Consider the following 15,211-nt stretch of genomic DNA (forward strand, 5'->3'; position numbering starts at 1 on the left):
GAGATAAAGAACTTCACAGACAAGCAAAAACTAAAAGAGTTTAGCAACACTAAACCCATGCTAAAAGAAATATTCACAGGTCTACTCTAAATAGAAAAGAAGCAGGATGCTAGAAAAATGAGAAACTTATAACTGGAAAGGAGATAACTGCCATGAATTACAAAAAGAATAAACACAAAATTGTAAAAGAAGACATCTAAATCATTTAGAGTGGGAGAGAGAAGCAAGGAAAGCCACTGTGGAAAACATTATGGAGATTCCTCAAAAGACTAGGAATAGACTTACCATATGACCCAGGAATCCCACTCCTGGGCATATATCCAGAAGAAACCCTACTTCAAAATGACACCTGCACCCCAATGTTCATAGCAGCACTATTTACAATAGCCAAGACATGGAAACAGCCTAAATGTCCATCAACAGATGACTGAATGAAGAAGCTGTGGTATATTTATACAATGGACTACTATTCAGCCATAAAAACTGACAACATAACACCATTTGCAGCAACATGGATGTTCCTGGAGAATGTCATTCTAAGTGAAGTAAGCCAGAAAGAGAAAGAAAAATACCATATGAGATCACTCATATGAGGAATCTAAAAACAAAACAAAACAAAACAAAGCATAAATACAAAACAGAAACAGACTCATGGACATAGAATACAAACTTGTGGTTGCCAATGGAGTGGGGGGTGGGAAAGGACAGACTGGGATTTTAAAATGCAGAATAGATAAACAATATTATACTGTATAGCACAGGGAAACATAAACAAGATCTTATGATAGCTCATAGTGAAAAAAATGTGACAATGAATATATATATGTTCATATATAACTGAAAAATTGTACTCTACACTGGAATTTGACACAAAATTGTAAAATGACTATTACTCAATAAAAAATATTAAAAAAAGAAGATGTGGTATATTTATACAATGGAATACTATTCAGCCATAATAAACAACATAATGCCATTTGCAGAAACATGGATGTTCCTGGAGAATGTCATTCTAAGTGAAGTAAGCCAGAAAGAGAAAGAAAAATACCATATGAGATCACTCATATGAGGAATCTAAAAACAAAACAAAACAAAACAAAGCATAAATACAAAACAGAAACAGACTCATAGACATAGAATACAAACTTGTTGTTGCCCTGGGGGAGGGGGGTGGGAAGGGAAAGACTGGGAGTTTGAAATTTGTAGATACTGACAGGCATATGTAGAATAGATAAACAAGATTATACTGTATAGCACAGGGAAATATATACAAGGTCTTGTGGTAGCTCACAATGAAGAAGAATGCGACAATGAATATATGTATGTTCATGTATAACAGAAAAATTGTGCTCTACACTGGAAATTGACACAACATTATAAACTGACTATAATCAATTAAAAAAAGGTTAAAAAAAAGAAAATCTAGAATATTGAAATATTTCTCACTGAAATGGGCCAAGATGGCAGAGTAGAAGGACGCTAGTAGCTCACCCTCTCCCACAAATGCACTAAAGCTCACATCCACGGACCCACCCAGCCAACCAGAGCACCTGCTGAACTACAACAGAACATTGCCCTCTTCAAAAGACAAAGACGCCAAGAATCTGGTAGGACAAAAGGAAGAAAGAAAGAAGGAAAAACAAAACAGTACAGGACTGTCCCATGTTGAGGGAGTGGCAAAGGAGGAATAGCACTCATTCACTGAATATCCCCCTCTCTAATGGAGAGGTCAGCAGGAAGGAGGGGGAACCTCCAAGGGTCAGACCTGTACAGAGCACCCCTTAACCAACAGAACTAAGTTAAATGGGCACAAATGGTCTCTGCAACTCCCGGCCCTAGAGGTAAATCAACAGGTGGGGGACAGGACAGGCCACACGAGCCTGGCAGAGGACTGGGGCAGCTGCACTGAGGCAGCCCTGGGGGACTGCAGGGTGCTGTGAGCAGTGGATGAGTGGGTACACAGGGCAAAACAATCTAGGCGCTGTATAAAACAACATGGCTGATGTGCCCTGGGGGGAAGTGTGCCATATTCCCATCTCTGAAAACCCACCAAAGGTTTTCGGGTGAAGAGAGGTGGGACTTAGGCACAGCCGCCATATTTTCCAGTGCTTAGCACCCAGGTGGGGGCGGGGTCAAAACCTGAATCTATACCTAAGGGCTTAGCAAACTCAAAGGCCAGATGGAAACTTATTTACAGCCCGAGGCAGATAGGACATTTCTGCCCTGCTACCTCTGAGAACTCACGCCTTCAAGACAAGCAAGGAGCTGAGTTTTGACACAGAGCAGGGGCGGGGCTGTTCCACTGTATTCCCCGAGTCTGCCTATGGAGCGCCAACCAGAGGCAAAGCAGACAGCTGCAGGGAGCAGGGGAGTGACCTGCGCTGGGAGAGGGTGGGTGGCCACCTGCCTTCCTGGCAGGAGTGCAGCACCTGATCGTGGTGGTGGCAGGGGGCGTGATCTCCCCGCCTATCTCACCAGAGTGCAGCATCTGACTGGGGCATTGGAGGAGGATTGACCCTCCCACCAACGAGATAAGAGCGCAGTAACTGACCACAGTGTCGGGAGGGGGCGCGATCTGCTTGCTGACAGGCACTGGGAACAGCACATAGAATTAATTAAAATTAAAATTAATTACAATTAAAAAAGAAAGAGAAATACCCTGAAAGGACAATCAATGAAATAGCACGAGGCAGATAGGGTCCTTCCGTCCTGATCCCTCAGAGAACTTGCTCCCCCAAGACAAACAAGGAGCTAGGTTTTGGCCCGATGCAGGGACGGGACTGTTTCTTGTTCTTCCCTGAGCCCGCCTATGGAGCGCACAGTGGCACAGAGCTGCAGAGCGACTGCCACTGGGAGAGGGTGGGTGGTCCACCGCTTTCCGGCAGGAATGCAGCTCGTGACCGTGGTGCTGGGAGAAGGCGTGACCCGCCTTCCTTCCTGGCCAGTCTGCAACATCTAATTGTAGCATCAGGAGGGGCAGTGACCCGCCCGCCCACAGCAAAGGAGAGCTGCACCTGACCCAGTGTTGGGAGGGGGCGCGAACTGCATGCCGACAAGCACTGGGAGCAGCACAGACGAAGGCACCAATGGAGGGCCTCTGGAAACAGCAAGCTGAGCTTCCAAAACACGGCGAAGACAGAAAGACTTCGCATTAAGAGCACACAGTCTCCAGGAGAACACCCCCCCTTTTTTATTTAATCTGTTTTTACCTGTTCTATTTTCTATTACCCTTTTAATTTTTACTTCTTAAACAATTATATATACTCCCAGTTTTAATCCCTTTTAATTTTTTAAAAAATATTTTTATTATTATTATTTTTAAAAATCCACGTCATTTCATTTTTCTCTTGCTTTTGATGTTCTGTTATTGATTATACACAGGTTTCAAATATATTTTTCCCTCTTTTCTCCTTTTTTAAAGGTTTTTAAAAGACTTCCCAACCTGATTGCTGTTCTGCTTCAACTTACTTTTCTATTATACATTATACACTGTTTTCAAACCACTTTTCCCCCTTCTTTTAAAATTCTCTTTCTCTCTCTCTTTTATTTAAATTTTAAGTGTTATTCCTACATAGGCATTAGATAGATGAATAAACTCCATAAGGACCACAATAGATAACTGATACTCCATAAACCACAGTGCCAGAGAGGTATGAGCAAGATGAAGAAGCAGAGAAACCATTCCCAATTAAAAGAACAAGAGAAATCCCCTGAAAGAATGATCAATGAAATAAACATTGATAGCCTACTAAATCAAGATTTCAAAAAAGGAGTGATCAAAGTACTGAAGGAGCTAAAAGAAATAGTGTTTAGAGATATAAAATATATCAAAAATGAAATGGAAGCTATAAAGAAGAGCCAAGTACAATTGGTAAATTCATTGGCTGAGATGAGAAATGATCTAAAGGCTGTACAAGCAGACTAAAAAATGCAGAGGAATGAATAAGTGACCTAGAAGACAGGACAACAGAAAGCACCCAATCAGAACAGCTGAGAGAAAAACAAACAAAAACCAATGAAAATAGCTTAAGGGACCTATGGGATAATATAAAGCATGCCAATCTTCGCATAATAGGGGTCCCAGAAGGGGAAGAAAGATCAAAGGGGATTGAAAAGGTATTGGAAGAAATCATGACTGAAAACTTCCTAAACCTAAAGAAGGAATCAGATATCCAAGTACAGGAATCTCAGAGGGTCCCAAACAGGAAGAACCCAAAGAGACACACACCAAGACATATTATAATCAAGATGGCCAGAGTCAAGGATAAAGAAATGATCCTAAAGGCAGAAAGAGAAAAGCAAAGAGTGAGTTAAAAGGGAACCCCCATAAGGCTCTCAGCTGATTTCTCTACACAAACACTACAGGCCAGAAGGGAGTGGCAAGATATATTCAATGTCCTGAATGAAAAAATGATGCAGCCTAGGATACTTTATCCAGCAAGGCTATCCTTTAGGATAGAAGTAGAGATAAAGAATTTCACAGACAAGAAAAACTACAAGAGTTTAGCAACACTAAACTCATGCTAAAAGAAATATTGACAAGTCTACTCTAAATAGAAAAGAAGCAGGATGCTACAGAAATGAGAAACTCATAACTGGAAAGGTAATAACTCATGAATTACAAATAAAATAAACACGAAATTATAAAAGAAGACATACAAATCATTGAGAGTGGGAGAGGGAGGCAGGGAAATATAGAATAATTTTTTCTTTCATTTTAAATCTTTTGTTCTTGGTAGAATGGATTTGAGATCATGTTACTATCAGTTTAATAAAAACAGTTACAGTAATGGGCTAATAGACTTACAAAAAAGGTTAACCACAGCCAAAAATTTACAAGGGAGTCACAAAAACTAAATAATATCCATGATAATATAAAGGAAAATTACCAAACCACAAAACGAAGAAGAAAGGAACACAAAGAAAATACCAATTCAACTGCAAAGATAAGTTCAGAATGGCAATAAACACACATCTATAATTAATTATGGTAAATGTTAATGGACTAAATGCTCCAGTCAAAAGACACAGAGTGGCAGACTGGATAATAAAGTAAGAGCCTTCAATATGCTGCATACAGGAGACCCACTTTAGGGAGAAGGACACATATAGATTGAGAGTGAAAGGATGGAAAAGGATATTCCATGCAAATGGAAAAGCCAAAAAAGCAGGTGTTGCAGTACTGATTTCAGACAAAGTAGACTTTAAAACAAAGGCCATAAAGAAAGATAAAGAAGGACATTTTATAATGATTAAAGGAGTGATACAAGATGAGGATATTACACACATTAATATATATGCACCCAATATAGGAACATCTAAGTACATAAAACAATTACTAACAGAGATAAAGGGGGATATTGATGGGAATACAATCATAGTTGGGGATTTTAACACCGCATTAATATCACTACACAGATCTTTCAGACAGAAAATAAATAAGGCAACATAGAAATTAAATCATAATGTAGAAAAATTAGATTTGATGGATATTTTCACAGCATTACACCCCCCACCCAGGGTATACATTTTTTCAAGTGAACATGGAACATTTTCTAGGATTGATCATGTACTTGGGCACAAAAGAAACCTCAACAACTTTAAGAAGATAGAAATTATCTCAAGCATCTTTACTGACCACAATGCCATGAAACTAGAAATCAACGACAGAGAAACAAAGGAGAAAAAAGGAAATGATGGAGATTAAACAACATGCTATTAAAAAACCAATTCTTCAATGAGGAAATCAAAGCTGAAATTAAAAAATACCTTGAGACAAATGACAATGAAAGCAAAACCACATAAAATTTATGGGACACAGCAAAGACAGTGCTAAGAGGGAAGTTTATAGTGATACAGGCCTTCCTCAAAAAAGAAGAACAATCTCAAATAAACAGTTTAACCCACCACCTGAGAGAACTAGAAAAAGAAGAACAAAAAACCCCAAAAGGCAGCAGAAGGAAGGAAATTAGGAAGATTAGGGAGGAAATAAATAAAACAGAGATTAAAAAATACATAGAAAAAATCAAACCAAAAGCTGTTTTTTTTTGATAAAATCGACAAACCTCTGGCCAAACTCTCAAAGAAGGAAAAAGAGAGAGCACAAATTAGCAAAATAAGAACGGAAAATGTAGAAATTACAACAAATAAAATAGAAATACAGAATATCGTATGTGAATATTATGAAAAACTATATGGAACCAAAGTGGATAACTTAGAGGAGATGGACAAGTTTCTGGAAACATACTGTCCACCAAGACTGAATCAAGAAGAAACTGACCACTTGAACAAACTGATCACTAGAAATGAAATCGAAATAGCAATATAAAACTTCCCTACAAATAAAAGTCAAAGACCGGATGGCTTCACTGGGGATTTCTACCAAACATACAAAGAAGAACTCATACCAATCCTTCTCAAACTCTTCCAGAAGATTCAAAATGAGGGAATACTCCCAAACTCATTCTATGAAGCCACCATCACCCTGATACCAAAACCAGGCAAAGACACTACCAAAAAGAGAATTAGAGGCCAATATCACTGATGAAAATAGACGCCAAAATCCTCACCAAAATATTAGCAAATAGAATCCAACAACACATACAAAAGATTATACATCATGACCAAATGGGGTTCATCCCAGGGACACAAAGGTGTTTCAACATACACAAATCAATCAATGTAATACATCGCATGAACAAGAGAAAGGACAAAAACCACATGATCATCTCAATAGATGCAGAAAAAGCATTTGATAAAATTCAACACCCATTTATGATAAAAACTCTCACCAAAGTGGGTATAGAGGGACCATATTACAACATAATAAAAACTATATATGACAAACTTACAGCCAGCATAGTACTCAACGGTGAAAAACTCAAAAGCTTCCCACTAAAATCTGGGACAACACTAGGATTCCCAGTATCATCACTAGTATTCAATGTAGTTTGGAAGTCCTAGCCACAGCAATCAGACAAAAGAGAGAAATAAAAGGGATCCAAATTGGAAAAGAAAAGGTAAAAGTGTCACTATATGCCAATGATGTATTACTATATCTAGAAAACCCTAAAAGGTCCACACAAAAACTACTAGAGCTGATCGAAGAATTCAGCAAGGTAGCAGGTTACAAGATGAATGTTCAAAAATCAGTTGCGTTTCTTTACACTAACGAGGAATCAACAGAAAAAGAAAGGAAAGAAACAATCTCCTTTAAAATTGCACCAAAAGTAATAAAATACTTAGGAATAAATCTAACCAAGGATGTGAAAGCATTATACACAGAAAGCTATAAACCATTGATGAAGGAAATTAAAGAAGATTTAAAAAAATTGAAAGATATCCCATGCTCCTGGATTGGAAATATGAATACTGTTAAAATGGTCACACTGCCCAAGGCAATCTACAGATTTAATCCAATCCCTATCAAATTACCCAGGACATATTTCACAGAACTAGAACAAATCGTAATAAAATTTATATGGAACCACAAAAGACCTAGAACTGTCAAAGCATTACTGAAGAAAAAGAAAGAGGCTGAAGGAATAACTCTCGCAGACTTCAGACAATACTATAGAGCTACAGTCATCAAGACAGCATGGTATTGGTACAAAAACAGACATATAGACCAATGGAATAGAATAGAGAGCCCAGAAATGAACCGACAAAATTTTGGTCAAGTAATCTTCGACAAAGGAGGCAAGAATATACAATGGAATAAAGACAGTCTCTTCAGCAAATGGTGTTGGGAAAACTAGACAGCAGCATGTAAATCAATGAAGCTAGAACACTCCCTTACACCATACACAAATATCAACTCAAGATGGATCAAAGACTTAAACATAAGGCAAGATACAATAAACCTCCTAGAGGAAAATATAGGCTAAACATTATCTCACATACATCTCAAAAATTTTCTCCTAGAAGAAATAAAAGCAAGAACAAACAAATGGGACCTAATGAAACTTACAAGCTTCTGCACAGCAAAGGAAACCATGAGTAAAACAAAAAGACAACCTACAGAATGTGAAAACATTTTTGCAAATGAAACCAACAAAGGCTTGATCTCCAGAATATATAAGCAGCTCCTATGACTTAATAAGAAACAACCAAACAACCCAATCCAAAAATGGGCAGAAGACCTAAACAAGCAATTCTCCAAGGAAGACATACAAATGATCAATAGGCACATGAAAAAGTGCTCAATATCACTAATTATCAGAGAAATGCAAATCAAAGCTACAATGAGGTATCACCTCACACCAGTGAGAATGGCCATCATTCAAAAGTCCAGAAATGACAAATGCTGGAGAGGCTGTGGAGAAAAGGGAACCCTCCTACACTGCTGGTGGGAATGCAGTTTGGTGCAGCCAGTGTGGAAAACAGTATGGAGATTCCTCAAAAGACTAGGAAGAGACTTACCATATGACCCAGAATCCCACTCCTGGGCATATATCCAGAAGGAACTCTACTTCAGGATGACACCTGCACCCCAATGTTCATAGCAGCACTATTTACAATAGCCAAGACATGGAAACAGCCTATATGTTCATCAAGAGATGACTGGATAAAGAAGAATTGGTATATTTATACAATGGACTATTATTCAGCCATAAAAACTGACAACATAACACCATTTGCAGCAACATGGATGTTCCTGGAGAATGTCATTCTAAGTGAAGTAAGCCAGAAAGAGAAAGAAAAATACCATATGAGATCGCTCATAAATGGAATCTAAAATAAAAAAACAAACAAACAAAGGATAAATATAAAACAGAAATAGACTCACAGACATAGAATATAAACTTGTGGTTGCCAAGCGGGTGGGGGGTGGGAAGAGATAGACTGGGATTTCAAAATTGTAGAATAGATAAACAAAATTATACTGTATAGCACGGGGAAATATATACAACATCTTATGGTAGCTCACAGAGAAAAAAATGTGACAATGAATATGTACTTGTTCATGTATAACTGAAACATTGTTCTCTACACTGGAATTTGACACAACATTGTAAAATGATTATAAATCAATAAAAAAGTTAAAAAAATTAAGTGTAAAAAGTGCATGATGCAATATATTATGGCTTTTTTAAAATAATTATTCCCTCCTTTTATTTATGTAAATAAGACTTTAGTGTTTGATGACATCGTTTAACAATAGCTTGACCAGTGGAATTATATGGAATACCAGTAGTATGGTCAATTTTTTAATCTTGACAAAACTGTGAGATAATCTTTGCAGAAAACTCAGGACCATAGTCAGTTTTAATCTTGTGGGGTTTACCGAAAACATCAAAAGCAGGTAACCAATGTCGAATGATGTTGTGGGCATTACATTTATTATGCAACATGACATATATAAAATTATAAGAAGTGTCCACAGAAACTATGATATATATCAAACGCCCGAAGGAGGGAAACAAGGTAGTTTCTGTTTGCCAAATTTGATTACTCTGAATACCTCTTGGATTAATGTTCTCTAAATTATAATTTGGTTTAGCAATTGTAAATTGATTACATTGTGAGTATGCCTGTATGATTTGTTTTGCTTGTCTTTTAGCTATATCATAAACAGCTCTTAAGTCCTGGACGTTGCAGTGGTGTAAGTCATGAAATTGTTTAGTCTTTATAGATTTACTAATAGCAGGTTGGGTTTGAATGTAATTAGATACTATTTTATCAATATAATTGTTGCTTTTTGATAATGATCCTGGTAAATTAGCATGAGATTGCATATGAGCAATAAAACAGGGATATTGTGTATTGTGTAGCAAATTTTTAATATTTAAAAAATGTTGTAAATGTATTTTTGAGGATGTTTGAGGCTATATAGCAGTGGTTAATAACAGCAATGCATTTGTCGCATATTGAGAATCAGTAATTATATTCAATGTTTTATTAGGTTTCTCTAATAGGGCTAGCTCTATTGTAGGAATCTCAGCTATCTGAGTACTTTCATGTCTTGTAGTAAATTTTGAACACCATTGTTGCCATTAAACCATGCAATGGCAGCCTTGGACTTTTTTTTAGGACCATCAGTAAACAATGTAACTGCCTGCAATAAGGGTTTTTTAGAAATACTAGTCATTAATTTTAGAGGCACTTGTGTATAAAATTGTAACAGAAGATGTGAATATTTTTTAAATGTAATGTTTTAAGATAATTTTTTAAAGAGGCCTGGATATTTTCATTCCTCATAAGATATTTTTGGAATTGGCTGGCAGTACATGGTAAATTTATATTTTGAGGATTTTGTCCCATTAATTGTAAACAGCGATGTTGAGCTTTGTTTATGATATCAGCATAGACATGATAAGTAGTGGTTAAGGCCTGAGTTAATGAGTGAGACAGATAAACCCACTCTAATAAGAATAAAGTGTCCCTTTGCTATGTAAGCACCCCTGTAGGTGTCTGAGGTGTATTTAAAACAATAAGAATAGTAGGTAATTCAGGTTGCAACTGGTGTAAAAATTGACAATTTAAAGCTTCATTAACCTTTTTAAATTTTTTTTTATAGCTTTAGGGGTCAATGTACCTAATGAGGTAGGTTCCCTATCTCCTTCTAACAATTGAAATAAATGATGCAATTGGACTGTAGGTATTCCTAAAAAGGTTTGATCCAGTTAATATGTTTTAGCAATTGTTGCAATTGAACTAATGTCATAGAAGGCTTGATATCTAATTTTATACTGTGTGGCCTAATAGTTTGTGTGTTAATAGTTATCCCAAGAAATTCCCAAGGTTGCGTTTTTTGTACTTTATCTTGAGCAACAAAAAGGCCTTTAGTTTGTAAAATTGTAACGTTTTTTGAAATAGAAGGAGATTAGGTTTGCTTTTTATAGTCAGTAAAATGTTATCATATAATGAAAAATATATATCTGAGGAAATTGTTGATGTATAGTTTCTAGTTTTTTCTTTTACTAATTGCTGACATATAGTAGGACTATTTTTTATACCCTGAGGAAGGAATTTCCAGTAATAATGTTTAGGAATCTCCTGATTGTTATAGGTAGGAACAGTAAAGGCAAATTTTTCATATAGCTTTGTGCAAAGGTAATGAGAAAAAACAATCCTTTATATTAATAACAAGTAAGGGCCAAGAGTCAAGAATAAGTGAAGGATTGGGTAGTCCCTTTTGTAAGGGTCTCATAGGTTGCATTACAGCATTTATAGCATGCAAATTTTTCAATAATTTCCTTTTTTCGAAGTTTTATTTTATTATAAAAATAAGTGTGTTTTAAGGACCAGTAGAATTTTTTTTAACATTTTTTATTGATTTATAATCATTTTACAATGTTGTGTCAAATTCCAGTGTTGAGCACAATTTTTCAATTATACATGAACATATGTATATTCATTGTCACATTCCTTTCTCTGTGAGCTACCATAAGATCTTGTATATATTCCCCTGTGCTATAAAGTATAATCTTTTTTTATCTATTCTACAATTTTGAAATCCCAGTCTATCTCTTCCCACCCCCACCCCCTTGGCAGCCACAAGTCTGTATTCTATGTCTATGAGTCTATTTCTGTTCTGTATTTATGCTATGTTTGTATTTTTTAAGGACTAGTAGAATGCTTTAAATGACCCAATTTTAGTTGTTTTGAAACCAATTTTTGTAATGCTTATAGTTTTTTTGTTTGTTTGTTTTAGGAAGGGGCCATTGTTCCACCCAAATAGGTTGCTGTTGGGTCCATGTTAGAGCAATGGGAATAATACTTGGGATAGTAGCAGCAGCCCCTATTAAAAAGGATCAATCTTTAAGGTCAGGTTTTACTGAGCAAGAAGGTCCTTGCCCCATAGAGTGCAGGGTATTGGTAATATTAAAGGAGTTACAAAGGCCATTTTATTTTTAGGCCCTCAGACCTTTAGTGGGTGAGAACTTATTTTAGGTTCCATCAGTCTATCAACTCCTTGATAGTAACATCAGATTTGTGTTTTTGCCAATCAAAAGGCCAATGAAAACTGGAAATAGTTTTGTCTGCTCTTGTGTCTAATAACCCTGTAAATAGCTTTCCTTGTATTGAACCTGTTAAAACAGGTCTGTTATCAGTTAATGAATGTGTCCAAAAAGCTTACTGTCCTGTATGTCTGAAGCCCTTATCTCCTTTATTATTTTCAGCAAATTTTTGAGCAGGTAAATAAGGTATCAAAATAATTTGAGCAATTTGAGATTGCTTAGGAATAATGTAGTAAGAAGAGGTATGAACCATAATTTTAATTTCTCCAGTATAATCATTATCAATAACACCAGGTAAAACTGTTAACCCTTTTAAGCCCATAGATGATCTCCCTATTAGCAATCCAAAATACCTAGAAGGTAAAGGTCCCTAAACTCCAGTAGAGATTAAGTAGGTTTTATTACTGTCGTTTATTAACTCATTATCAATAGTCATTAGATTTAAACTTGTGCTCCTGGGGGAAGCTGTGATGAGGTCAGAAATGGTGAGATGGGACTTTGGCTGATAGTGATTTCTTATATTTGTTTTTGAGGGGCACTTGGGAGGGTGCCCTGCTTTGAAATAGCTTTTAACAATTGCTGCAGAATATGGAAATAAATCTTTTGCTGTACTGTCAGCTGCTGTCCCATGGTTATATTGCAGCGTGCCTGATAGGCTGAAAATCCCCGAAATAAATTTGTTCCCTTACTTACATGTAGTCGCCGCGCTGATATCATGCTGCTGCTTAGTAAGCTGTTGCTCCATGAATATTTCTCGGCATGCCTGACAGGCTGAAAAGTCCCTGAAAATTTCCTTAGTTCCACTTACGTGTTTGCCAAGTCTGATATCACGTCGGGGTCACCATCTGTCGGTGGCACGATATCATGTACACATGAACACCGTGTGGAGAGAAGTGAAGCAGTTCTCTGTTTATTGATTCTTGTAAAAGGATTTATATAGAACATGCATGGTGCCTCACATATCATCTAAGTTATAACAATGTTAATAATTTTAAGCTATTTAGGTTTCCAGGCTCCAGGTTCTCAGGCTCCTGCAGTAAGCACAGGATGTTGCATGATCAAAGACAGATTGTTTTAAAGTTCATCACAAAACTTCATTAAGTAGGCCATCTCTTATCCAGCCAGCTATGTGACATTTCTCACAGCTTGTTTATTAGTTCAGCCCATGGCTTATTCTCTAGAGCCTTCAGGCGGGGGCCTCCAGTCCACAAATGACAAATGCTGGAGAGACTGTGGAGGAAAGGGAACCCTCCTACACTGCTGGTGGGAATGCAGTTTGGTGCAGCCAGTGTGGAAAACAGTATGGAGATTCCTCAAAAGAATAGGAATAGTCTTACCATATGACCCAGCCATCCTTCTCCTGGGCATATATCCAGAAGGAACCCTACTTCGAAAAGTAGGTGGAAGTTCTTTATCCTTCCTGTTGGAAATAGAAAAAAAATACATTTAAAACTAATTACCTTACTAAAATATTGTTTAATATTTCTACCTGTTTATTTTTACAAGTCAGTGTTGTTTAGATAAGTCTCCATGGGCTATTCATGTTTTCTAGGACTCTTTCTTCCTAATTATTTTTCTTAGGACATCTTTCACATCCTTCTTTCTCAAGGTGTAAATGAGAGGGTTCAACCTAGGGGTTACAACACCATAATATGCAGAGATAACTTTACCCTGGTCTTGATATGCTTTTGAGTAAGGTTTCAGGTACATGTGGATGGCTGTCCCACAAAATATGGTGATCACAGTCAGATGGGATCCACAAATGGAGAAAGCTTTGCGCCTGACTTCTGCAGAGTGGATCCTCAGCATGGCAACCACAATGTGAGTATAGGAGATGAAGATGAAGGTGAAGGGTAGGGCCAATGTGAATATACTGATGACCAAACCCAGAAAAGTCTGACTGGGATTTCTGAGCAGATGAGCTTCAACAGGGACTGTACCTCACAGGTAAAATGGTTGATGACATTGTCCCCACAAAAATGGGCAGGAATTGCAATGATTGGTATTATTGCTAAAAGGAAGGCACTAGCCCAGTTCACCATGGCCAAGTGTAGGAAAACCTGGTTCTTCATAATTATGGGGTAATGAAGGGGATTGGAGATTGCAATAAATCTATCATAAGCCATGACAACATGAAGGAAGTACTCTGTCATCTCCAGAAAAAGAGCAATAGTCATCTGAGCATAACAGCTAATATAGGAAATGGTAGGGTAGTCTCTTAACCCATTGAGTAACAAAAAGGGCACTGACTTGCTAGAGTAGCAGATATCAAGGAAGGACAGGTTTTGAAGGAAAAATACATTGGAGTGTGAAGCTTCCCATCTACTCTAATCACAACAATGATGAGACTCTTACCCACCAATGTGATCAGGTAGACTGCTACCATGGTGCGATAAAAGGCAATCTGGGCTTTTGGATGATGGGACAAACCCACCAGGATGAACTCTGTCACTTTGCTGGCATTATCAGGAACCAGAATATTCATTTTGGTCTATCTGCTGAGGAAGAAGAAATTTAAATCATTTTAATTTTGGAAACATTTATTGAGTGCTGTATCCTCACTACTTTATCAGGTACTACTACTAGGAAGAGATGTCTACAAAACAAGTGATGCTGTTTATAAGTTTATGTTCTAATCTGGGAGATAAAACATTCATACACCGCGCAAGATTAATTTGCAAGGTAGCCCAATCCATTGTGAGTCTTGATCCTTCATCTATAAATGAAAGAGTCTGGACTCCACCTGAAACATATTTTGAACACTCCTCTTAAAGAAAATGTGCTAATTTACTGCTTTAATACAATCAGATCCCTGAATCACAGAATTGTTAATTGTTCTTTCCTGCTATGAATATTAGCCAGAAATACATCTTTAGCTGGTTCATATCCATGACATACAATATGTGTCCAGTCCACTCTCATTTTTTCCTTAACCTACACAACCAATTAATCACTGAGTACTATTGGCTGATCCTCCTATATATTTCAAATCTACCTACAAATTCCCATGTTTATAGCCATCACTTACCTAGTAAAAGCCACTATCATCTCACATCTGGACTAATACATGAGCTGTCTAGTAGGTCTCTCAAATTCCATTCTTGCCTTTCTATAGTCTATTTTCCACACAGAAGCCAGAGAGATCTTTTACAAACATACGTAATTTTGACCATATCCTTCCAATGCTTAAAAGCACTCTAGGGTTTCTAATTACACTTAGAATGTAATCTAACCTATTTATCATGACC

At 37.1% G+C, this 15,211-nt stretch overlaps 1 protein-coding gene across 1 annotated transcript; it reads right to left on the minus strand.

The window, feature by feature from the left end:
• Positions 1 to 13,511: 13,511 nt before the first annotated feature.
• LOC135320243 (olfactory receptor 13H1-like) lies at positions 13,512 to 14,448 on the minus strand. Its single transcript, XM_064483154.1, is given in 3 exon segments — positions 13,512 to 13,855; positions 13,858 to 14,290; positions 14,347 to 14,448. Coding segments are annotated over 3 exon segments (879 nt in total).
• Between the last annotated feature and the right edge of the window lie 763 nt (positions 14,449 to 15,211).

Source organism: Camelus dromedarius, chromosome X (assembly GCF_036321535.1).
Source record: "Camelus dromedarius isolate mCamDro1 chromosome X, mCamDro1.pat, whole genome shotgun sequence".
Lineage (NCBI taxonomy): Eukaryota > Metazoa > Chordata > Mammalia > Artiodactyla > Camelidae > Camelus > Camelus dromedarius.